This window comes from Pseudomyrmex gracilis, unplaced genomic scaffold, assembly GCF_002006095.1.
Source record: "Pseudomyrmex gracilis isolate BER0280 unplaced genomic scaffold, ASM200609v1 scaffold_470, whole genome shotgun sequence".
In the NCBI taxonomy this organism is placed as follows: domain Eukaryota; kingdom Metazoa; phylum Arthropoda; class Insecta; order Hymenoptera; family Formicidae; genus Pseudomyrmex; species Pseudomyrmex gracilis.
In genome coordinates this window covers 58,249-81,676 of record NW_018021054.1, presented here as the reverse complement: position 1 = coordinate 81,676, position 23,428 = coordinate 58,249, and the positions used below count along the sequence as shown (strand labels likewise).

The following is a 23,428-nucleotide window of genomic DNA, read 5'->3' as shown; positions in this document are numbered from 1 at the left end:
ACAAACATATTTGCGCTTACAAAAAGCGCTGCGCGTAGCAATACTGTCCAGCAGAAGTAACGCAGCAGTTGCAACTGCTACATGAAGCCGCTACGTAGCGCTACGTAGCGCTAACTTCGGCTAAACACACCCATTGGCCAGACTCTTATTTCCAGGGACTCTACGTTCCCCTTTTCACAAGGGGCGAGTTTGAACTCCCTGCCCTGGTATCTCTGTCAAAACACGCGGTGGAATAAGAATCAACTACATATAAATAAATCATCAGGCATTAGAAGTGTTTATAAAATCTCAAAAATACAATTTTGAGACATTTATAAATAAAATAAAACTTTATGTTTTGAATTTACGTTAAAATAGTCGTATGTTATAGTTTTTGAGAAATGGATCGTACTAGTGCAGGAACTTCGTTAGGCTGGACTCTGTCGTCTCCTAGAAAACGAATGTCAATAGTTCACTCATTGAAGAAAAATAGCTCGTAAGTTTTTTTTTGTCTTATTCTTGCCATTAACTAATTACTGCTACTGTCTTTATTTTAAAACTATAGTGACGATTTTTACAATTTATATTTTGTTTCATTCTTCAGAACAACAAGTGTATCTGGACGGACAAATCAGTCAGTACAAGTAATATGCAGAACTCAGTGCCACACAGTAGAGAGCTTTGGTTCTCCATTACCAGTTTTAGTTACTGAAGCATTGACATTTGTAGATAGAAATATTGTTGTTAGTGTTAATGTGTCTGTAGATGGCTGGGCTTGGCTGGTCTATGGTCGTAAGTTGCTTGTATGGCAATGCAAGAGTAACATTCATGATTCCAAACAAAGAAGAATGTTTAAAACTCAGTGTCGCGAATTGTTACTGCCTCAAAGTGATCTGGCTCATAAGGCAAATTGTATAGCAGTCTGGGTATCACCTGGACATCAGGTATTTAATAGTCAGAATTATATAGGAGCAATTAAGATAAAAACTTGGTGAAAAATTTATTAAATGTTTAATCAATGCATTGTTTGTTTTGTTTTGGAACAAATAGGTTCCTAGTTGCATGGCAGTATCACCAGAAGGAGTGGTACGTTTCTGGGCGAGTGTAGCACATGAAGGATCTTCTGTAGAAACTAGCGCCGAGCTTGCTGGACAAGAAGTAGATTGTCTTATACACATACCAGGTCATGGGTGCATTCTAGCCACAACTACATGTACTGTAGCACTTTTACAGCCTCAATTCAACAATGGAAAGAACACAATCTCATGTCAGGTACTTCGAACGAGTCAAGGATGGCTTGGTGGCATAGGTCGTAGAATGACCTCTCTTATTTTCGGGGCTATACCGCAGTCACCCGTCGCGGAAACAAAGCTTGTAAAAGTCACATGCACATCTCTGGGCGAGAAAGGATCGAGAGTGCTTATTCTCGCCGGGTCTTCCTTGCAATATTGGCTTTTTTCTCAAAACGAACAAGAAAAAATGGAATTCGATGAGGACATCACTCATATTGTTCAACAAGCATTTCAGAGGAAAATCTGGGATTCGAGCTCTCAAAGTATGAACACATGGTTCATCGATATGCAAACTTGCGAAGAGGGTATAGTCTTACTAATGGCGGCCAATCCGTCTCTTGAAATTCATTTCGCGCTTGGATTGCTACCTTTAACGGGCACTACGTTGTCAAATTCATTCAAATGGTTCATACCAATCAAATTCAATGGATGCGTATTTTATCACGATGAGATGGAATCACTGCTGGCTTCCTATCATTTTATATTGTGCGGTTGGGAAGCGATTATATACAATCGGGAAGATGTACTTGTGGTTAACACAGCGTCCGAAGTTGAGCAGGACAAAATCGATCTGGTGAGAGGTGAGGACAGTATACTCGGTGGTGCTATATGCGGATCGACACCGGTGTTATTCACAAAAAGCGTCGGTCTCGTGTCTATCACGCCAGTAGATTTTGCTGCGCAAGATTTTAACACCACTGGATACACAGACACTACCATAAGTATGGATTATTCCTACAAAGTGAATCAAACGGCGCAGAATTTTTCTACTCTTATAAGTAACGACGAACTTCAGGATATGTATTCCAGTTCTGACGCGGCCAGACAATTGCGCGCCGCGTTTCTTCTGAGTCTGCGAAAGAACAAGGCGCAATGCGACGGGATTCTCTCGGAACTTTTTCCATTGCAAGAAGACCCGGTAATGAATATCGACGCCACTCTCGACACGCTTGTTCTGAAAGTCGCGAAAGATCTGATTGACGATTATCCGGCGAACGATCCGAGATGGGCGCAGCATCGAGATCTGTCGATGACAGTGAACGCGGTCACTTCCATGCAGATACCCTGTCAATTGGAGAGCAAACAAAAAGCACTGGATCTCTTTATTTTCTTCCTAAAAGAGCACAAGTTGTGGAACAGATTCTGCGCAGTTACGTGCAGAGAGACTGTTATGTCTACGTCGCACGTACTCAGCGAATACGTGGAGAAGATCGTCGCGGCGTTGACATTGTACAGTTTACAAAACAGATATCCGGAAATTATAGACACAATTATAGATCAGACGTTGACTCAAACAAAGTCTCACGTGTCCGATGAGCTCACGGCTCACGATGTGTTCTATCGTAAAGTGAGCACGGTGCATCTGTTCTTCCCGACTTTGGTGGAAAACGCGTGCGAAGTTACGCAATCCGAAAGACCTCTGCAACAAGTTGCGCAGTATATTATGCAAACCAACGCAATTTTGCTAACCGTGCTGTACGAAGTGGTGAAATATCGTCAGGACAATGCCGAACGTTTTGTTCCTGCAAAATTGTCAAACGAGAGGACGGAATATCTGCCGTGGACGGCCGCACCGGGCAAAGCCGGTTTGCGGAACTGTCTCGCTACGATGCAGAGCATCACCTTCAAACACGGTGTAACAGGAACCAGCGATTCCACCATTAGAAATGAGCTGTACGAGCAATTGGTCAGTTTAATCGATTTGATACTGGACGGAAGAAAGTGCCACTTGGAGAGTATTCGCGGTACGGAGAAATTCGAAGTGCTCTTGAAGCAATACGAAACGGAGCGCGTGAAGCTGATAGAACCGTTGATAAAGGAAGAACAGTATGATAACGCCGCTATGCTCGCTGAGAAATACTGTGACTTTCCCTCGCTCATACAGATTTGCGAATTGACCAACAATAAAAATCGTCTCGACGGTTACATAGAAAAATTCGCGGCGCAAGACTTCGCCGGCTTCTTGTTCTCTTGGTATGTGAAAGATGGACGCCAGGGACAGTTGGTCGAACGATGCAGACGCGGCGGCATCACAGAATTGACGGAAAAACTATCGGAACATCCCACTTTGTCGTGGGTGCAGGCGGCGTTGACCGACGAGTTGCGACTTGCCGCTAACACGCTTCAAACACTGGCGACTCAAGAATCCGAACTGGTCAGTCGTAAGAAATCAATGCTCTCGTTAGCCAAGTTGGCTCTACTCGCGTCCGAGGAACCAGAGAACAGAATACAAGATCGCACCAAGACAATCGATCATGAATTGACGCTTATAGCCTATCAAGATGATATACCGGTTCAAGTGCTTGAGGCCTATGGCTACGATACCACGAAAATGCGAGTACTCACACCGAGAGAACTAATTATGTTATATACTTCGAACGACAACGTTATAGCCAACGAATACGATTTCAAGAAGGCTCTTGATTTGCTCGAGTATCTGGAGCATGAGGAGGAAAGGCTGTCCGTGAAGTTACAAATCTGGGCGCGCGCGGCACGACGAAATCAGTGGGACACTGTGGAGAAGAATCCCGAGCAACAAGTTCAAGAGACACTATTTTTCAAGTTGATGGACCTCGCATATTTTATGGGTAAGCTCAATGAAATATCAATAAAAAATAACAAGAAAATGCAAAACTTTTTCTATGTTTGATTGCGTGTGTTTTTAGGTGCAAAAGTAGATGAATTTTTACCACATATTGATATGCTTCTGAAGGAATCGGAGCTTGGAGAGCTTGCCGCGTCGAGTAATTTCCAATTTCTTATAAAATTAATATATGAATACGCTTATCGGAACTTTTGATGTGAGAAATATCTGCAAGTATAACTATTTGTATTTTTGTAAACAATAAAATAAAGAAACCTTGTTAATACTCATCATTTAATATGAAACAACAGTTACACACTGACACACTGGAGTTTCTTGTAAATTTATTTATTCTTATTTATATTGATTCCTTGTTTTGTGTGTGTGCGGAGAGTATTTTTATTCACACACACATACATTCGCACAAATATTAAACTTACATATTGAAACATACACATTTAATCTTTTTTACAAGTTTTAAGTTTTATTGAGCAGATATTTACGTGTTAAGTACAACTAATTGTACATACAAATAAACCATTATAAATATATTTATACATATATTCCTGTTTGCTATGTTGTCATATGTATTTTGCATTCTGATAATGTATCTCACTTGATTCGGTGACCTACATTCCATTTCTAGAAAGCAAAATAAAACAAACATATAAATATGAAAATAGAAATTTTTTGTATATATAAGAAAAAACAAACACGTTTTTAGTTATATCATCACAAAAAGAGATATTACCTGCGCATTTGTTAAAAGAAGTCGCATTTTGTACGCGAACATACACGTGAGGACAATATGCGTAGATACACTTGAAGTCGTTAAGTAAAGTGATTTCTCTATGTGCGTCAAGCTGTTGGCATTTTGTATGTTCCTCACCATCAAATCTATTCCATGAACAAGCTGTTATTGTTCCATATCCGAAGTTATGGACCTAGCATAGAAGCCTATTATTGAAGCCGTTAGGTAAAACGGTAAAACAAAAAATTATAAAAAACACAGATGTTTTAATAAATTATTAATTTCATATTGAAAAAAGAAGACATTGGATTTTTTGAAAATACTAACTGTAATTGTAATTTTTTGTTCATCTATGTTCTGCGAATGTATCATATATGTAATTGATTTTGTAGGACTTATGTAATCCTCTATTTCATCTTGAAACTCTAAAGACTCGTTTTTATAAAATGGAACTACCGGCCTCAGAGTTCGCGGTACTGAAACAACATTACTTATGAATACAAAATTAAAGTATTAATTAAACGCACAATTTTTATTGTGTTTAATTAATATTTTATTACAAAACACTATGCTTTATAATATTTACACGTTGATAAATACTGCACAATGACATCGATATTGGGACCAATTATTAAGCGATCTTGGTCTGACAGTACAAATGGTTGAAAGAAACGAGAATTCTGTTCTGACGTGTGATATAGAAAATATAGATCTGGAATTATAAAAATATAAACGCGTCTATGTTTGTATATACATATTTCTTTTTCTAAAGAAAAATCTCATGCCTTGATAATAAGTGTTTTATTACCAGGATGAAGACGTTTAATTTCTTTTAACGACCTCAACATCGTTTCCTGTTCCGTTTCCGAAAACTGAGCCAACGGAGTCAATATTATAAGTACCTGCGCGAGATTTCCTATTGTATGTTGTTCCCACTTTTCTTTCCAGGTTTTATTCAAGTAATTAGATATCGTATTTTGTACTGCAAGAAAATCTAGACGTTTGGGCCCTGCAAAATGTTTGTATATAATATCAGCTATATAAAATAAAAATAAAAAAAAAGTAAACATTTCACAAAAACCAGAAAGTCTTACATGAAATCTTCGTGAAATTTGACACAGCATAGTAAGCAAGACTGGGACTGTTTGTTACATTAAGCAACCATTGTCCTGAAGTGCCGTGTAGAATTCCCATTTTCGAACCATATACCGATACATCTAGATCGTCTATTAACGCTCTAATAACAATGATGCAGCGTGAATGAAAAAATATGAAAGTATCTTAATTTATTAATTAAAATGCGCGCGCGCGCGCACACACGCAACTCTTCTTAATATGTTAAAAAAAACAATAAAGTTTTTATACTTCGACTTACGCAATAAAATCCATCGTATATTCCGTAGTCCAAGCTCCGTCAAATACAACAAACGCTTCCACCCGCGGATAATGTCTTTTACCTCGACAAAGTAATTCTGTCAAAAGGTAATTATTTGTGTAATCGGTGAATTTGGTGACTGCATGATCGACTACTCGTTTAAGCGCCTCCGAAGTTCTAAACATGTGGTAGTTAAAACGGTCCAGAACATCGGATGCTGCAAATGTCTGGTTACAGTAATAACAATATTATTTATTTAAATTAATTTACATATTTTACACGCGCGCGCGTGTATGTGTGTGTGTGTGTGTGTGTGTGAAACATACAAAGCGCACAGAACCTGTTCATCCAAAAGTGTTTTCGGCACGTTATGCGAAAAAGCCTTTTTCCTGTCGCAGACTCTAATGTTTTCATTGAACAGAGTTATACCTTCGTCCGTATAATACATATCGAGGATTTGACTCAAACGAAGACTGTAAAATTCGTCTATCCAACCTTGTATTTTTTTTGCAATGATGAGACCTTTGCAAATCGAAAAAGAAAAAACTTATATTAATATTTCGTAATATATCGTTATTATTACTTTGCATTATTAATAATTAAAAAACAAAACTTTAACATATTTACGCAGATATTTACCGTCGATGTCACCGACTATCTCGGCACGAGTAGCATCGAAATAATCGTTTTTACTTTTTAAATAGTAAACATTAGGACGCATGGTATTGTTCCAAAATCCTGTGGCGCCAATCGTCATGTCGGTGTCCACTATAGGTCCTTGATTCACCACCATTTCCGCTAATTCACCTGAAAAATAATGTTATTGTGGATGTTTTAGCAAGACTTGAGAGAACACCTTGCTGCTTTTGAAATCTTCCACCTGCAATTGTTGCTAGCCAAACGTTATCTAATTTTTTTTTTGATTCTAGCGAATTGAGATACGACATTGATCTGTTGCGAATCATTTTATGTTTTGGTATAATAAAATCCACTTCCTCGCTGATGTTGGTTGAGTTATCAATGGGACTATCATTGGGACTTTCTGTGAAACAAAGATTTTTTCTTGGTTTTCTTTCGAGATTGTTGGTTTTTGATATGATGTACAAAATATTTAAGTACTTTTGAGATAGTATTTTTTTTATTTATATGATTATTTTATTATATATTTTTTATGATAATTTACGTATTGATATTTTTATATGTATTTTTATGATTGTGAATACGTTACCAGATTTCATCCAGTTATTTATTAGACTTAACGTAACATTTTGATACTCAAGGGATGCAGTTATTGCCGCTAAAATAGCGCCTGGAGCAATAGTTCCGTACGGTGTAAGAATTACTCCGTATTCCTGCGGGCAATTCCATAGATCGGCAAACCGAGCTCTGCCTACATCGCGTAAAATTTATTTTAAAATATTTAAATAGTTTTACTTGAAATTTTTTATTAATTATATTTTTTTCTTGCAACTTTGCATGTGAGAAAATTATACCTATTAACTTCTGACCGATTTCCATGCACACCGCATTCGTGCCGTGTGATTTGTTTTTCATCACTGAATTCGAGATAGCTTGATGCAAAGTACAACGTTCTATCGCGGTAAGCGCGTCAAACGGAAACAACTGCGCGTTTCCCGGAACCATCTTTTTTATTAATTTATACTTGATACTCTGCGTTCTGGACAGTTTGTAAGGTATTATCCCCTCGCTTTCTTTTATGTGTTCGGAGCGTACAATGCCGTCAAGTTTAAATCTAATGCAATAAAGACAATGTTGTTGTGACAGAATTTATACAATATATTATAAATTTATTATAAATTTTTTTTGCGAAATTATAATTTAACTAAGTATTAAGATCAATACGAGCCGATGCTGGATGCGTACGTGCGCAAATATGTATTTTCCGAATGTGTAAATTAATACAGATTCGAATTAAAAATTTAATTCAACAATTCATATAAAATGCTTTTGAATATTGTAATTTTACAATACGATATAATTTATTATATCGTATTAATGAAGATTGACGAGATATACCTGTGCATCAAGGAAGACGACATTGTTCTCAGATCCATCGCGCCGTAGGTGTAATTTTCTGCCTTACGTATGATGTCCAACAAAACGCGCAAGTTCATAGGAAGACGAAAATCATGCAAATTGTTATTCCTATAGCACTCTTTGAGATCATATAAAACGTTATGAGAATTTGTCGAGCTTATCCCTGGAAATAACAAATGTAAAATTGTGAAAATTACATACATAAATATAACACACACACAAATCACAATTTCACTTGTTAACAATACCGTAACATAGTAGTAAAATGATGAAAAAATCCATCCTATCGGGGGATTTTGTTTTAACAGAATAATGCGTCTTCGTTCGTATAAATCGCGTGTCAATGCAACTATTTCTCACATATATAACAATATCTTACAAAATATATAACACACACGCGTGTTGCGACCCGATTCGTATACTGTTCTAATGATTCACGTTGTAAAGAGATATCAAGATTATGGTTTGCTTTGATGATGATGATAAGATAACTGCGACTGCGCAATCTCTTCAAATACTTTATATATATATGTATGTGTATTATCAGTAAAACTATTATTTAACATACAAAGAAGTAAAATCCGAACTAAACTAAATTAAAATCTCTTCTATTTTATTTATATCAGTACTATTAATATAAACAATGTCGTTATAATACTTACTTTACTAGCACAATCTGTCGACAGATTGAAACAGACAATTGTCGACGAAAAAACAACAATCTGCTGGGATATTTTTCATTTTACTTACTGAGTATACAATGTGATATTACAATAAATAATATCGTGCATATTTTATTGCATTTGCGCCGACTGTTACGGTGACACATATGTATACATTGCCTATTTAAATATGACCGTAATCTCTTTTGACTGTATTTTGTGCGTCGATTCATTTTAATTCTACGTACGTTAAATTAAATAATATTATAGAGCAAGTCTTATAACTTTCTTCCGATTTAGTCTTAAAAGTATATTTGATTAATTGATAATAGCTTTTCCAAGTAACAAGGCAACGTCATAAAGACGATGTCGTCAAGCGACGTTTATTAGGACGACGTCACCTCTTGATTGTTTGTATGTATATAAAACATATTGCTTTTGGGGTTTATTTAATTGGTAATTAAAATATAAATCATTGCAATAATTTTGATATTCTCTAACCGTAAGGGTTATTTCTGCAATCATCAGTGGGAACAGATTACTCATAACACACGATATCTTATCTTTTTTGATAATGATAGTAGATGGTACTATATGTGTCCGCAGAAAAGGTGTGGTATAGTATATCTCGTTAAGTGAAACCGAAAGGAAAACGTGTGTCTTTCCTGCATATTAAATAAAACAAAAAAAAAAAAACGTGTGAAAGTACCGTGTAAATTTGTCACTTCGAAATCAATATGCCGAATACTCTTGCTGCAATATTATTTTAAAGAAAAGCATTAATTCAGAAAATTTCCGTATCTTCTTCCGTCTTTTCAGCGATAGCAAGATGATCAGATTATATTACTGGTTCGCTCTACTTACACTTGGTGAGATATTTTTTCTTTTAAGAATTTTATATGATGTTACACAATTTTGCTTTTGATAAAATGTGATTATATTAAAAATTAAACGCAAATTCTAAGAAACACATTTTTTTTACAGTATTCATATATGTATAAAAGTGCAAAAAAAAGCTTTTATTATATCGTCTCATTAGTTTGCAATTAAATCATTTTTTTGTAGGCGTTTTGGCGCAAGAACAGTCAAATAAAAATGAAATTTCACAAACGTTGCTACCATGTTACACAAATGCGTACCTTCGGGAAAAGGATAACAAATTACCTCACACGTTAAATACACTGATCGCAATTATTCGAAAGATCGAAGATCGAGAAAACTTGAACATGGACTTACGAAGCCTGACTGTTGCAATTATGCACAAGTAAAACCTTTATTTCTAATAAAAAAAAAAAAAAAACTACATAGTTTCTTACGCGCGCGTATATCTTAAATAAAAAACTGAAAAATTAAAAATCTAAAATTACTAATGTCTCGTCACATTGAAAATTACAGATATCGCAAAGACGGTATATTGGAAAATCCACGTGTCCTTAAGAAACCCGGTGTGGAACCTTATGTAATAGATAGTTTACAGAGCGAAAAGTTCTTGCGAATACTAGAGTTAATACCGGAGAGAACAAATACGCTTCCTGACGACATAATCAGTGATGTAGAAACAGTAAGCTAAAAAATCGTATTTCATGATTTTCATACAAAGATAAGGAATATCTCTAAATTTTAAAAATAGAGTTTCTATACGCGGTTCGATTTTAATTTTAACGATTTTAACGATTATTTTTTTCGCAGTGTTCCCTTCATTCCATGCTGTCTGGCAGTATCGAACTCTACGAAAGAGGCGACGAAGGCACCGTGTGCAAATATGCCGAAAATGCTAACAGAAATGCAAGGAGTGTAACCAACAATCATCATCGTTCTACGAATGCCAGTGCGGACAATGACGTGGAAACCTTAACACCTGAACAAATGTAAATATAATGTAACATAACGGTGATACACATACATATGTATATACAGTATATATACAGGCTACTCTATAAAGTTGAGTGTGCGAAAATAAATGTATTTAACGATTGTTCGTGTATTGTATATATATATAGCGATGTTATTAAACATCAAAAAAATGGAGACACGGAGAGCGCGTTTGGTCCAAACGCGTTGTATCCAGAATTGCCACCGAATCATCCGGAAATCGCCCGTATTGCCAAAATAGAAATGCCACCAAAAAGTAGATGTCCCGTGGAAAATGGTGTCATAAAAACTCCGTATGTAAATTTTTTATATATTAATATTATAAATTACTTTTTATATTATATATATATATATATATATATATATGTTTCTTAACTTTTATCGGTAAGTGTATACATGTTTGTTCAAGTAATTTTACTTTACAACGTTTGATCTGTCTTGAAAGTATCTTAATCGATTATTATAGCTGGGGTCCAGTTTCTGCCGGTTCATTGATCTCTGGTATAGCCGCCGGACTTGAACCGCAAATAGTTAGAGCTTCGGATATTTTATTCGATAAATCGCCAGAGGAAAAAGAAAAACTGTCGAAAATATTACTGGATAATAGATGGTTCGCAACTGTGGCTGGTAATGACATTCATCTTTTTCTCGTATTATTTTACAGTTTCGCGCTGTCTTATGCTAAATATTTGCATGTTTTTTCCGAAAAACTATACAATAAGAAAGTGAAATATTCAATTGACTACAACGTTCAATTATAAAAATGCAATATAACTTGCTTTCTGAAACAGATTTTGTTAATTATTTTATTAACGACTCTTACTCGTATTTATAGGCGACTTGGCTGTAGTCGCTGTAAGACAAGGTCCTACAGAACAGAAAATTAGCGTGGGTGTAAATGGAAATTGGAACTCGACTGTGCCACATTGGTATTTTCTGAGCGCCAATGAAAAATTACATTTCACCACAGCGCGAATCAGAGGAGATTTGGATGGATTGATTTTTGCGAATCAAATAGAATCTTTGTACGGAAAAGTACCTACTCTAAAATTATCGCAGATTTTGGATTTATATTACAGTTCACACGGATTGTTCAGTACTTCACTTAGAGCGTGTAATCGCAGAGCATTATTCTCGGAAATTGCACAAAATTCCACAATGTTTGAACAGGTTAATGTTACTTATAAAATTAAAAAAGAGTTTTCTTTACTAATAACAAAAACTCATGTACATAACATACGCGATATATTGTATACAATATTATATTATTAATATTGTATACGGACATTTTTCAAAGTGTAGTGTTGCTTTTTAGACCCATAATGCTTCTTTCATTTTGAAAAATTTACATGAAGCTGTAATAACTGTCGAAGCGAGTAAGGCATTTGCAGTGCAAGCAGCAAACGAGTTGACCAATTATGTCCGTAAGTGCTATAAACATTCAACATTTTATTAGACACTTTGACGCAAAGAGATATATATGAGCTTTTACAATTGGTCGTTAATTTTTAGAATCTTCAATGAATAAGGATCTATCGTGTGACGATATAAATAAAGGAATTTATAGTGACATTATTCAGGTTGCTATTGATCTAACAATTATTCTCGACACAACATGGCGTTTTGAAACAATATATCCAATTATTTTGTAAGTTTAATTTTTTAAATTTATATATGTGTATAAATTACATAAATTACATATACAAATTTTACTCCTTTTTTAGTAATAATAATTAGTAATAATAATTTTCAATATAAAAATGCATTTTATCTTTTATTTTTATGTAGAAATATACTTGACAATGTAGAGATAAATCGGTACAACAGCAAGTTCACGCTTATTAATGGCCGCGATGGTAGTATTATGATCAACACTACCATCAGTATCTTAGATATTGGTTCTTATAATGTAACACATTATAGAAATGGTATGTGCAATGTATTAAATAATCGGTATATGTGAAAAAAAAATTAAGGATAATTTTCTTTTTCAGTCACGAATACTGGCTTTGATTTTTTCCGATCACTTGAGAAATTAAATGATTTACAAAGACAGAAATTAAATGACAAACGTAATGGTTTTGGACATGGAAAGTCCGATGTAGTATTATTTATTCCATACACATCAACTGTTGCCAATGAGGACAAAGAGTTTTGCATAAATGAGTTAAAAAAAATGCGAGAACAAGTACCAGGTAAATGCTTCAACTCTTTTTACCTCCCCCCAGAAACTACAAAATTTTTTATATAAATTCTAATCTAACAGTAATCTAATTTTACAAGTAATGCAAATGCGCAACGAATTGCACGAAAAAAAAAACGATCTTCACGATTGACATTCTTACAGATGCTACGATACTTATAATGACCTCTGGATCAAAGGACACATGGATAGATTTTGTAAGAGATGCTGAAACTGATTTGTTCATTATCACTACTACGGGTGAACTGCAAGGCAATTCAGCAATTAATAGTGTAATTTCGAGAATAAAACAAGGTAGTGGAGATAAGATTTTACAGTTTTCTCTTGAATTTTACAGCTTAAAATTTCTCTTCTGCACAATGTATAGCTTAATTCACGCGTTATTTATTTCAGTTCCGCAGCGTTTGATTAATACACAATGTGGAGCCGATTACGACAGCACCGGATCATCATCTAATTCGTTTATCGACTATATTGAACCGGGTACGATAATTTCTTATAGGTTGCATCCTAATTATTTCTTCTCTACTGACAGCAACCATGTTTCAAAAGTAAAGGTAAACGTCTTGTTAAATTCGTAAATAAACACGTATTATATGTATATTGAACTTTGTGTGTGTGAATGTATTATAAAATGTATTATAAATATATATATTTCAGATTGAAGGGTTCGGCTGGGGCATATTGAATGTATGCACGTCACGTATACGTGCCATTAACTCTAATTCGACAGACGATGTGTCATGCACGTTGGTAAATGACAACATGCACATCATTGAGGTGTCATGTGGCGGTGCCGAGTTTATACATCGCTGTGAACCGTTATACGTATCAGTAATAGCCAATTCGTCAATTATGAACTTTCACTGTAAAGGTATTGTATATAAAAAGTGCAAGATCATACATATTAATTTAAATATGAAAAGAGAAAATTTTTTACAGTTGCAGCAAGAATTTTACTATTATTCTATTTAGTTTGTTACTTCTTTTAAAGAATGTATACTTTAGTGTAGTGTAATGTTGACTAACCAAAGTATTTCTAACATTTTTTGTAACACACAAAACATTCATATTTTAGATACAGAAGTATGCAGATACCCTCATATGATCAAATACACCGTTTCCTACGAAGATTTGGTGTGCACGAGTAACGCGAGCGCAAATGTACTGAGCGTTATTGTTTTAATCGCGAGTATAATTTATATTTTTCTGTAACACATTATAATAGAAATTAATGTTATTTCACATGTTTGTTCTCAATGATCAAATTGAAGTCATTAAACATGTTTCAATACATTAATCAAATTAGAATTGAGAGTTGTACTACATATATATGTATATGTTACAACTATGCATACACACATGCATTCCCATTACTGCGATTTACAATAATGAAAAAAAAAAAAAAAAGGTTTTATAGGTTTAATGTAGTCTTTTTTTATATATATTTGAATGAGTGAATGAATATAAAACTGCTTACGTAAGTAAAAAGATCAATATAAAACATTAAAAAGGTAGTACGTCATATTCTTAAATGTAAGGCTTACAAAGCGTCACTGTATGATCAACTCCGCACGCAACTTTTTTCACTTGAGCGCCTACCGCGACCTGTGCAAGAAGAAAACAGCAAAATGTTATATATAAAAACTTTCTATACATGTATTATTCGTTTATTTGTGTTCTATTATTTTAATCTTTTATTTATATTATTTGTATGAAACAATATAAATATTATTCATATGATAATAGTATAAGTGTACCCGCAAAGGGAAAAACTGGTCATCCGTATGTCCTAGTCCCAAACATCCGAATTTATTGCTTCCCCACATAAATAAATCTCCAGAATTGCTCAACGCTGCTAACTGGCTGATTCCACAATATATTTGGCTTATCTACACAGTAAAAAAATAATATAATAATGGTATAATAGTATAATATTTTATGCAAACACAAAGCATGCATGAAAGAAACATTCTTTCTTTTTTATTGCTATCTATTTTCAATTACCTTAATATTGGGATTGTATACATTATGACCGAATAATGTGCCAGGAATCATAGTTGGTTTTGATACTTTTTGCACTTGAGGTCCAAGACCAAGTATGCCATATCCCCATACATACACATCACCTTTATCTATAAAATAGACGATAATTGATACAGAGATGTAAATAATTATTAGCAGAAATATCCACAATAGTTATTAATAACTAACTGATAACTTCAAAACATGTAACAAATATATTATGAAATATAAACATAAATATGTTACAATCACCATTCAAGGCCATGCAGAAGCTACCACCAGCAGCGATATCCGTAATAGGTCCTATTTCTTGAAATACATCCAGTTCTGTAGCGATATTCACTTGGCAACTCTCGGTCTTGATCGGTAGTTGTCCATATTCGGAATTACCCCAGCCATAAACTTTTCCTTTATCTGTGACGGGAATATTTTAGATTTTGATCGTTCATGATTTCATTATATTTATCCGCAACAAAAAAATAATTTTTACATACCGCTAAGCGCCAATACACAATCGGCAGCACAGCTGATTTTGATTATATGTTGTCCCGCTAGATCACCCTTAACTAAACTCGGTTTATATTCATTTCGATAGTGCGCAAGACCTGTTTGTCCATCTGCACCCCAGCCAAATGTATACACCTGACCTGTCTCTGACAATAGTATGCTATTATAATATTAATGAGAATAATATTAATAAGAAAAATGGGGAAAGACAATAATTGTATAAATAATAGCAGATAAAAGTTTCAATACCTGTGATCTTGACCAGCAGTCACCGCGATAATTTTACTTCCCTTAATGTCAGGTATATGATGAATGACCATGCTCTTTTTGTATTCTTCATTTAATACAATTGGCCTGCCACACTGACCATATGCATTATTGCCCAATGTGAATAGACCTTCCGTTGTTAATATTAATAAATGCGCTCTTCCAGCACCCATATCCACAACCCTTGTAACATTGTCTTGTAGAGGTAAATTTATTGGTCTTGGAAAGAACACCATACCTTCGGGAAACTTCTTTTTATCGATTTCATTATAACCTGTAGAAAAAAGTTTTAATATGAATCTCAAGATCAAATCCTGTTTCTAATGAAACAAAAATAGCCTGATAATTTTAATACAGCTAAAGTAGTCAGTGTAGTAGTTAAATAGTTTAATTACCAATTTGCGAATCTGTGTTTATTCCAGTGCCATAAACAATATTTTTATCTGAAGAATTTACCGCATAAGCAGTAAAACCGTATCCACAAGCAATGTCTCTTACTTTATGATATTCAGCAAAAGATAATCTGTTTGGCTTCTTTACATACGAAACTTTGTCCTTTTTTAATATTCTTACTTCTCCAAGAGCACCGTGTTGCGCAAGGCCCCATACATACACCCTATAATCGTCTGGCTGACTTACAGGATATTGATAAACTATTGGAAAAAAACATAAAAATTAATTTAATCTTATTAATTACATAAACTCATGCAATATTTATAATTCTGTAATTACTCACTTGGTACGGCTTTCAGCTGAGCTTTCTTAAATCTTTTACTGTACAAATGCAAATGCTTGGCTCTTAAAACTTGTTTCAAGCAATGTCTTCCTGTACCAAACATTTTCCATAAGATCACATGTATTTTGTAATTTACTTATTTATGACTTAATTATTCAGTACAAAACTTTACCGTGACTTGTATTGCTTCAAAAATTAAACTAATAAAATATACACCAATTACTTTTTGGTTTTGGTGCGCTTGTGGCGGCGAGGACAAACTCAGCTACTTTTTTAAGTCTAGGCTTTAAGCCTATGTCACACTACGGATTGGGATTGAGATTGGATTGAATTGGATTGAAATTTGACCAATCAGAAGAAAGAAAACCAAATCCTAAGTTTAGTGATCTTCGCTCTGATTGGCCAAATTGCAATCCAATCTCAATCCTAATCCGTAGTGTGACACAGGCTTTAGGCTGGTATTACATTTGTCGTACGACAAAGATTTTTTATAATGTATTTTTAACAAAAAATAAAACTATTTCACAATTGAATAAAACTTGATTACGCTGCCGCGTTTACCGCTTTAATGGGACATAAGAAGGAAAAATACATGAAGCGGAAAATAAATCATAATCTTTTTGTAGTGTTTAAAAAACTTTTGCAGAAAAGAAGACTGTTTTTGGAAAAATCACGAAGAGCAGAAGTATCGATAGGCACGACGTTAAAAAATTGAAATCTGTGATATTTAATTATGGAGATGCACAGAATATATTCTATGATTGGTCGAGCTGGTTCCGCGCATTCCGTTCCGCTATAGATTTCCGCTCAATGGGACGTCGTCCTCAATCCCTACTCTACTTCCAATGGAAACAGAACACTAAAATTTGATCTGCATCGGAGTGAAACCGAATTGAGGGTTTCGGTGGAAACTAGACCAGTGTTTCTCGAGGTTTGTTCGCGTCGCACGCACCCAACATGCTCCTATTCGCTCCAACGCGCTTTTTTTCAACGAAACTTTAATGAAACTTCAAAACTTTTTTAATAAACTTTTTCAATAAAAAAAGTCGCACTTAACGCGCGGTAATGCCGGGCTACCGAATTCGCTGTTAGGGCGCGTTGGGGCGAGTAGGAGCACGTTGGGGCGTGCGACGCGAACAAACCTTCGTTGATCACCTCTGAGCGGGGTGCGGTGCGGTACTTTTGCGTGTCTCGCTTACGTTACTGTCCCTGTTGAGCGGTGCGCGAAGGTTGCGGAGCGGTGTACGAGCGACCGAAAAAAAATGTATCTTCCGCTAGACTCGAAAGTGGCTACGTATATCACATTCGCCAGTCCTCGCGTTTGAACGAATTCGTCAGCAGTTGTTGCCGGTTGCCAGAAGATCTTGCGCGTAGTTTCTCTAAACGAGCGCTACTGTGGAAACGGAATTTTTTGTCGTGCTCACGTATCATCATCCTCATCATCATCGTCATTGTCATCGTCGTCGTGTGTACATCACACGGGATAAGCAGGGCCCAAAGTTGAGATCGCAAAATCGCACCGCCACACAATCACAAGTTCCACAGATGGTCATTGCAACGAAGTCATCCGATTTCTATCGATTGTATTTATAGTGTGTGCCCGGATATTTTCGCGTGCGCTTCTTGGTCGAGAAAATATGCATTTATCCGCTGGCTGACGACGTGTCCTACTCGTAAGTGCAACACTCACCTGCTAAAAGTGAGTTGAACGGCGCCAAAGAGTTGCGATACAAATATATTGTTGTAGAAGTTATATACATGTAACTATATGTGTATTTATACATATAAATATCTTAGCTATATTACTTGTGTAAAAACTTCATTGTTTTACATGTATTTTTACATATGTACACGGACATAATTTATGATTATAGCTCGAATGATAATATATTATATAAAAATCTGAGATATTTATCTTATCTCAAATCATATATATATATATATATAAGTATATTGGAGTATACATATATATTTTTCTACGTATCTATTGCTTTTTAATGTTATTGGTCTTAAATCAAAATTTTATATGCACAATATAAGTTTGCAATAAATATTTATCGTAAATAAAAATTTATTTACAATAAATATATTACAACGATGAGTTTGGTCACTTCTGATAAAAACTAATTTTTTGTTTGACAAAGGAAATTTTTATTGCTATTGCAATAGTTTTGTTTAAATGTTATATATTTATTTTTTATATGTGAGAACAAATGTGATTTTCATATAAAATGGTAATTGAAACAATATAAATATAAACAATATAAATTGAAAAGTTTAAAACAATTAAGCTTTAGTAAACTAATAAAATGTTTTTTTTACTAAAATATTTACTAAAATTTGAAAATTCTTTGAAGTTGATTATATACATGTCTATATGTATATACATACATACATACATATGTGTGTGTATGTGTATGTACGTGTATATGTACATACACATGCGTGTGTGCGGGTGTGTGTATGTGTGTGGTATATATGTATGTGTGTGTGTATGTATGTATGTATGTATTTATTTATTTATTTATTTAAAACAAGTATACTTACAATGCTGAGAAAGAAATAATAAAATGTTGTCCAGAGTTGATTTATGATAATGTCCTTGCTAATAACCACTGGCTTACAATGTATACATTGTCCTTAGCTAATCATTTTTACCTAGTGTGTGGTGTTGGACGTGGATTTTCCTAGCTAGAGTCAGTTGAAAGAAAAGTTCTAAGGAAAGAAATTCATAATGGAATCAGCTATTGCTGGACGAAGGCGGACTGCCACACGGCATTCTGCAGAAGATCAAGCGCTTGATCAAATAGCTAAAGAGGTATGACCTCAATAAAACATGTAAACTTAAAAAAATTTTTATAGTATGCACGGAATGTAAGGATGTACAAAGATATACTAGATTATATTAAAAAAGGTAATGGTTTAATGTTCCATTCTATAAATCTGTACTATTTTATTGCACATAATTTTTTTCTAAAATTTTGCAGTATATATATGTTTTTTGATATTATTTTTTGTTCAATACTCGAAAACGATATATTGCACATTAGCTTATATTAAATTAGCACCAACAGGAAAGAGCATTAAATTTATTTGCTATTAGCTTAAGATAATGCTTTGCACATAGCTGCATGCACTTATTCTGCAAATTCTATAATTTCTATAGAACGTGTGTGTGGGGGCTATATTTATTTTATTTACGATATTGTATAAAAAGACAGATTTTGTAAAGCAAATTACTGCAGAAATCAATAAAAATAATTTTATGAATTATAATTGTAATATAACTAACTACTTATTATTAATAAATAATATGTTTATATTTTATTTTATTTTTATTTATTAAGTTGCTTTCTACTTATATGTAAGTTTAATATTTCTTTCAAACAATAGGCTTTATGTATGTATTACATCATATTTAGTAATGTGACGAGTTCTTCAATTTCTATATTTAATTAATTTTGTATTTAATTTGTTAGCTTTGGTATTAGCTTAATTTGCGCGCGTGCGCCCGCACGTGTGTATGTGTGCGTGCGTGTGTGTGCGTGTCCGTGTATGTGTGCGTGAGCGAGCGAGCAAGCGCGAGCGCGCATAACAAATTATATTTGAGTAATTTTTTGTTTTCTATTAAAAAAAAAAAAAAAGAAAAAAAAACTTAAAACAGATTACTTTCCTACAAAGATTGCATAATTCGACAATAATATGCAATACAAATAAGTATCAACTTACATTTTGAATAAATTATGCCTTAAGATTAAAGAAAAACAATGTTTATATATATTTTTTAAGATGTTTGTGTATCTTTGATATATTAAAATATTTAAATTTTTAAAAACATTGAAAAATGTTCTTTGATAGCCAAAGAAGTACACTATATAAATATCTCACTATTTCATTGTTCATTGTGGGTTGACACTATTGCTTATTAGTCCAATTGTTTTTTGTCATGCTTCGCTTTTTTCTAATAGATGTTAACGAAGAAGCTTTATACTATGGTGATGTTTTAATAATAAAACAAATGTAAACATGTGTTTTTGGTAACAGGCTGGATTTTCCATACATACTTTCAGGCAGAAGCAAGACTGGCTGCTAGGAGACAAGCAAGAGCGGAAGCTAGAGAAATACGAATGCGTGAATTGGAGAGACAACAGAAAGAAGCGGAAGAAAACGCTGATAGAGTTTATGATATGTGTACAGGTAGTTTATAAACGATGAACGCGGTTTGGTAACGCGCTAGTAAAACGCACTGTTCCTGCTACATATTTTGTTTATATTTAATTTATAGCTGATGTGAATAGAACTATGAGAGTAACTCCGGATCCGGTTCGTACATCACGACTTCTCACAAATTCCAACAATTTTCAGCCAAGTCGTAGATCCTCGGAAGATTCGTTAGAAGATGCAGGATTAAGCAGAGATATGAGAGTACGTTTGCAATTTGATGTTTTGTGAATCTCCGTTTTTTTATAACGTATAAGATAAAAATGTAAAATTTTGCTGTATTCGTTTGTAGTTGGAATTGAAAGAATTCGAAGAGAAGTTCAGGAAAGCAATGATAGCCAATGCTCAGTTAGACAACGAAAAATCGTCTTACGCCTATCAAGTCGATTTGTTAAAAGATAAGCTTGAAGAATTCGAAGAAACAGCTGCACAGTTACGTAGGGAATTGAGAGAAAAGAATCGAGATGTGGAACAGTTAAAACGAATCAGTCAAAGATTAAAGGAAGACTTAGATATTTACAGAGCACAATTATTAGAAAGAGATACGCTTATACAAGTATGCATTCATTCAATACTGTTTTACTATATAAGTGTAATAAAAAGCTTTGGTACTATTTTTATTTCGTCTTGCACACAAGATTAATATAAACATTATTTAGGAAAACGGTTTAGTCATTGTTGACGATGAGGGAAGTGAAGACGAGAATAATGAAAATTTAGGAAACGGACCGTGCCGTAGAAAGAGAGTACTAGTCAGTACGGAAGCTGCAGAGTTATTAGAAACGGCTGGTAAAGGCTCATTAGGTATGTGCGATTATCAGTTTATAAAGTTATTACTCTACTAATAAATAGAACTTATTGTTGTACGGTATTTTAAATTATAATTATTTCAGATGTTCGACTGAGAAAATTTGCTTCCGAAAAAAAAGAATTGCAGGATGAAATTCGGCATTTAAGATTAGAACTTGAAGAAACTAGAAACCGTATGAGATCTGAAAGATCATCTGGTTCAGTATTGAATTACAAATGTGTTTTAAATGACTGAATTACAGCAACATGTACTTATCCGTTGTGTCTCTTGTGACAGGTTACTTATCGGACAACGACGACGTTCAACGCGAAGCAAATAAATTGTTGGCGGATTATAAATTCAAATTACAAAAAGCGGAACAGGATACGTCCACGCTGCAAGCAACAGTAGCTAGATTGGAAAGTCAAGTAATTCGTTATAAGTCAGCTGCGGAAGCGTCTGAAAAATCGGAAGATGAATTGAAAGTAGAAAAGAGGAAATTGCAAAGAGAAGTATGACTATTATTAATTCTTGTTGTAGATACGAAAACATGATTCATACATAAACACACATAAAAACTGATTTAGAAAGATATAGATCTGTATCCGCGTCTAAAAGACAATTTTATTTTCAGATAAGAGAAACACAAAATCGAGTAGAAGAGTTGGAAGCGGAAAACACACATCTACACAGGCGATTGGATAAAGTTAGAAATGCAAAGTCAAATCTCTTAAAGGAGCTTTGACGGAGCAATGTTTGCAGAGATGTATAACGAGTCCGTCATTTTACTTATGTCCCGAAGAGAAAGACCGTGTGCCCCAATGTTGCCTCGATATTAAGTACTACTTAACACTTTGGATGTAGTTTACAAAAACGAAGATTACGTAATATCGTTATAGTTCACATTTATAGTAGACATTATTTGGACAAAAACCACGGGAGAACTGTGGAAGAGAGATTCCCTACCTCTTACATCCACTAAGTCTTTGATATCAACACTTTGTTACTTCCGCATAAACCTTTCAGTGGAATGACAAAAGACACTTTTTACCGCATTTCTCACACGTTAAATTTTTCGACGAATTTATAAGCAGTTATGAATCCGATTCAGAACTTGATACGTTTATATATAAGTGGCAAATGGATTAAATAGCGTATTTATTTTTGTTTGCCTCATGTTGCAATAAATTCATATAAAACTTACTTAAAAAAATTACTAATATATATATTTTTAAAAGCGTAAAGATATTTATATTATGATTAAATATGAAATAAGCGCGTTAATTGCTTTTTACTGTATTAAATTTAATACGGCAGAATATATTTTTGTAGTTTTTTTTCTCTTTATTCCTATTCCTGTGATAAAGAAAAAACTAGTTTTTAACATGATGCATATGTATGTATGCATGGGCGTCCGCAGGGGGGGAGAAACCCGGCATTTGCCCCTCCCTGGAGGCAAGTTTTTTCACTAATTGTGTTTTTTATCTCGAAACAAGCTTGAAATCCCTGGTTAACAAATTAAATCATACATCTATTCGTGAAAATTCTCTGTACAGTGAAACCTTACTGTAAAATTTATAATTTTTCGGACGGAAAAATTGCTCCGCCCTCCTGAAAAAAAATCTTGCGGACGCCCATATGTGTATACATATGTATATATGCGTATGTACGTATATATTTATAATGTGTGTGTGTACGATAAAGGCATAAAATTTCAAAAGTTTTAGACTAATATTTTACTTTATTTATTTAAATTACGTCGTAATTTATATGTTCAAATTAACTGAATTTTTGAATAAGTATTCTGCGTATAAAAAATTTGGTTACACTCTGTGTTGATAGAAAAAGAAAGAACATGAAGCATTGTTACATTGAATTGTTTTTAGAACTGATGTTTTATGAATCATTTTATTCAATTGACAGTTTTATTTAACAAACTGATACAAGCAAAGCAAAAACAATAGATGTACGACAGTGTGGTCTTTGTACATTTAAAGATTAAAACTATGTTGTTAACATTATTGTTAAACGTTTTCACACTAGTGAGTAGCTAATAGTTTAAGCATTTAAGGACCACAAAGTAACATATTGTTCCTTATTACAAAG

The 23,428-nt window shown here is 34.0% G+C and overlaps 5 protein-coding genes across 14 annotated transcripts; 3 read left to right on the top strand and 2 right to left on the bottom strand.

Annotated features, from left to right (window-relative positions):
• Positions 1 to 61: 61 nt before the first annotated feature.
• Positions 62 to 4,177, top strand: LOC109860804 (nuclear pore complex protein Nup133). Of its 3 annotated transcripts, none has more exons than XM_020440137.1 (5): positions 62 to 265; positions 371 to 475; positions 584 to 923; positions 1,030 to 3,859; positions 3,938 to 4,177. In XM_020440137.1, the coding sequence occupies exons 2-5, from the start codon at positions 381 to 383 to the stop codon at positions 4,069 to 4,071; spliced, it is 3,399 nt and encodes a 1,132-aa protein (XP_020295726.1). In that variant the 5' UTR covers positions 62 to 265; positions 371 to 380; the 3' UTR covers positions 4,072 to 4,177. The 3 variants fall into 3 exon arrangements, with proteins under 3 accessions (XP_020295726.1, XP_020295725.1, XP_020295727.1); XM_020440136.1 differs by having other exon boundaries at positions 62 to 274; XM_020440138.1 differs by having other exon boundaries at positions 62 to 206; positions 3,938 to 4,176.
• A 49-nt stretch (positions 4,178 to 4,226) lies between these two features.
• On the bottom strand, positions 4,227 to 8,459 carry LOC109860805. 3 transcript variants are annotated; one of them, XM_020440139.1, is made up of 14 exons: positions 8,288 to 8,459; positions 8,019 to 8,202; positions 7,475 to 7,734; positions 7,210 to 7,371; positions 6,862 to 7,023; positions 6,621 to 6,788; positions 6,322 to 6,503; positions 5,982 to 6,208; positions 5,701 to 5,843; positions 5,415 to 5,615; positions 5,193 to 5,318; positions 4,934 to 5,082; positions 4,607 to 4,799; positions 4,227 to 4,497 (listed from the first exon to the last, which is right to left on the bottom strand). In XM_020440139.1, exons 1-14 carry the CDS (start codon positions 8,319 to 8,321, stop codon positions 4,355 to 4,357), a joined length of 2,334 nt encoding a protein of 777 aa, XP_020295728.1. In that variant the 5' UTR covers positions 8,322 to 8,459; the 3' UTR covers positions 4,227 to 4,354. The 3 variants fall into 3 exon arrangements, with proteins under 3 accessions (XP_020295728.1, XP_020295729.1, XP_020295730.1); XM_020440140.1 differs by lacking the exon at positions 4,227 to 4,497 and having other exon boundaries at positions 4,725 to 4,812; XM_020440141.1 differs by lacking the exons at positions 4,227 to 4,497; positions 4,607 to 4,799 and having other exon boundaries at positions 4,991 to 5,082; positions 5,509 to 5,615.
• An 848-nt stretch (positions 8,460 to 9,307) lies between these two features.
• LOC109860806 lies at positions 9,308 to 14,439 on the top strand. The gene is made up of 15 exons (XM_020440142.1): positions 9,308 to 9,570; positions 9,767 to 9,965; positions 10,097 to 10,262; positions 10,391 to 10,569; positions 10,702 to 10,866; positions 11,040 to 11,200; positions 11,409 to 11,743; positions 11,889 to 11,997; positions 12,086 to 12,221; positions 12,362 to 12,501; positions 12,568 to 12,768; positions 12,921 to 13,070; positions 13,170 to 13,333; positions 13,437 to 13,650; positions 13,855 to 14,439. Exons 1-15 carry the CDS (start codon positions 9,531 to 9,533, stop codon positions 13,989 to 13,991), a joined length of 2,496 nt encoding a protein of 831 aa, XP_020295731.1. The 5' UTR covers positions 9,308 to 9,530; the 3' UTR covers positions 13,992 to 14,439.
• Positions 14,291 to 16,588, bottom strand: LOC109860807 (RCC1-like G exchanging factor-like protein). Its single transcript, XM_020440143.1, has 8 exons — positions 16,312 to 16,588; positions 15,971 to 16,228; positions 15,558 to 15,849; positions 15,296 to 15,468; positions 15,054 to 15,215; positions 14,784 to 14,911; positions 14,537 to 14,668; positions 14,291 to 14,384 (listed from the first exon to the last, which is right to left on the bottom strand). The coding sequence occupies exons 1-8, from the start codon at positions 16,412 to 16,414 to the stop codon at positions 14,307 to 14,309; spliced, it is 1,326 nt and encodes a 441-aa protein (XP_020295732.1). The 5' UTR covers positions 16,415 to 16,588; the 3' UTR covers positions 14,291 to 14,306.
• Positions 16,589 to 17,895: 1,307 nt separating this feature from the next.
• On the top strand, positions 17,896 to 22,643 carry LOC109860811 (leucine-rich repeat flightless-interacting protein 2). 6 transcript variants are annotated; one of them, XM_020440149.1, is made up of 9 exons: positions 17,897 to 17,984; positions 18,974 to 19,129; positions 20,382 to 20,508; positions 20,597 to 20,736; positions 20,825 to 21,088; positions 21,192 to 21,336; positions 21,426 to 21,539; positions 21,620 to 21,834; positions 21,957 to 22,643. In XM_020440149.1, exons 2-9 carry the CDS (start codon positions 19,046 to 19,048, stop codon positions 22,065 to 22,067), a joined length of 1,200 nt encoding a protein of 399 aa, XP_020295738.1. In that variant the 5' UTR covers positions 17,897 to 17,984; positions 18,974 to 19,045; the 3' UTR covers positions 22,068 to 22,643. The 6 variants fall into 6 exon arrangements, with proteins under 6 accessions (XP_020295743.1, XP_020295738.1, XP_020295739.1 ...); XM_020440150.1 differs by having other exon boundaries at positions 17,909 to 17,984; positions 18,956 to 19,129; XM_020440153.1 differs by having other exon boundaries at positions 17,923 to 17,984; positions 19,003 to 19,129.
• Positions 22,644 to 23,428: the final 785 nt, after the last annotated feature.

Excerpts from the sequence above, each read along its gene's own strand:
- LOC109860807 (XM_020440143.1), bottom strand. The coding sequence starts at position 16,414 with ATGTTTGGTACAGGAAGACATTGCTTGAAACAAGTTTTAAGAGCCAAG. Across the intron at positions 14,912-15,053 it reads CTTCTGCATGGCCTTGAATG|ATAAAGGTGATGTGTATGTA; the intron begins GTGATTGTAACA and ends TCTATTTTATAG. Across the intron at positions 14,385-14,536 it reads ACCAGTTTTTCCCTTTGCGG|GTCGCGGTAGGCGCTCAAGT; the intron begins GTACACTTATAC and ends CTTCTTGCACAG.
- LOC109860805 (XM_020440139.1), bottom strand. The coding sequence starts at position 8,321 with ATGGATTTTTTCATCATTTTACTACTATGTTACG. Across the intron at positions 7,372-7,474 it reads AATCGGTCAGAAGTTAATAG|GCAGAGCTCGGTTTGCCGAT; the intron begins GTATAATTTTCT and ends TACGCGATGTAG. Across the intron at positions 7,024-7,209 it reads AAATAACTGGATGAAATCTG|AAAGTCCCAATGATAGTCCC; the intron begins GTAACGTATTCA and ends TTTGTTTCACAG.
- LOC109860804 (XM_020440137.1), top strand. The coding sequence starts at position 381 with ATGGATCGTACTAGTGCAGGAACTTCGTTAGGCTGGACTCTGTCGTCT. Across the intron at positions 924-1,029 it reads GGGTATCACCTGGACATCAG|GTTCCTAGTTGCATGGCAGT; the intron begins GTATTTAATAGT and ends TGGAACAAATAG. Across the intron at positions 3,860-3,937 it reads GGACCTCGCATATTTTATGG|GTGCAAAAGTAGATGAATTT; the intron begins GTAAGCTCAATG and ends GTGTGTTTTTAG.
- LOC109860806 (XM_020440142.1), top strand. The coding sequence starts at position 9,531 with ATGATCAGATTATATTACTGGTTCGCTCTACTTACACTTG. Across the intron at positions 9,966-10,096 it reads ACTGTTGCAATTATGCACAA|ATATCGCAAAGACGGTATAT; the intron begins GTAAAACCTTTA and ends TGAAAATTACAG. Across the intron at positions 12,222-12,361 it reads ACAATATATCCAATTATTTT|AAATATACTTGACAATGTAG; the intron begins GTAAGTTTAATT and ends ATTTTTATGTAG.
- LOC109860811 (XM_020440149.1), top strand. The coding sequence starts at position 19,046 with ATGGAATCAGCTATTGCTGGACGAAGGCGGACTGCCACACGGCATTCT. Across the intron at positions 19,130-20,381 it reads TTGATCAAATAGCTAAAGAG|GCAGAAGCAAGACTGGCTGC; the intron begins GTATGACCTCAA and ends ACATACTTTCAG. Across the intron at positions 21,337-21,425 it reads GGCTGGTAAAGGCTCATTAG|ATGTTCGACTGAGAAAATTT; the intron begins GTATGTGCGATT and ends TAATTATTTCAG.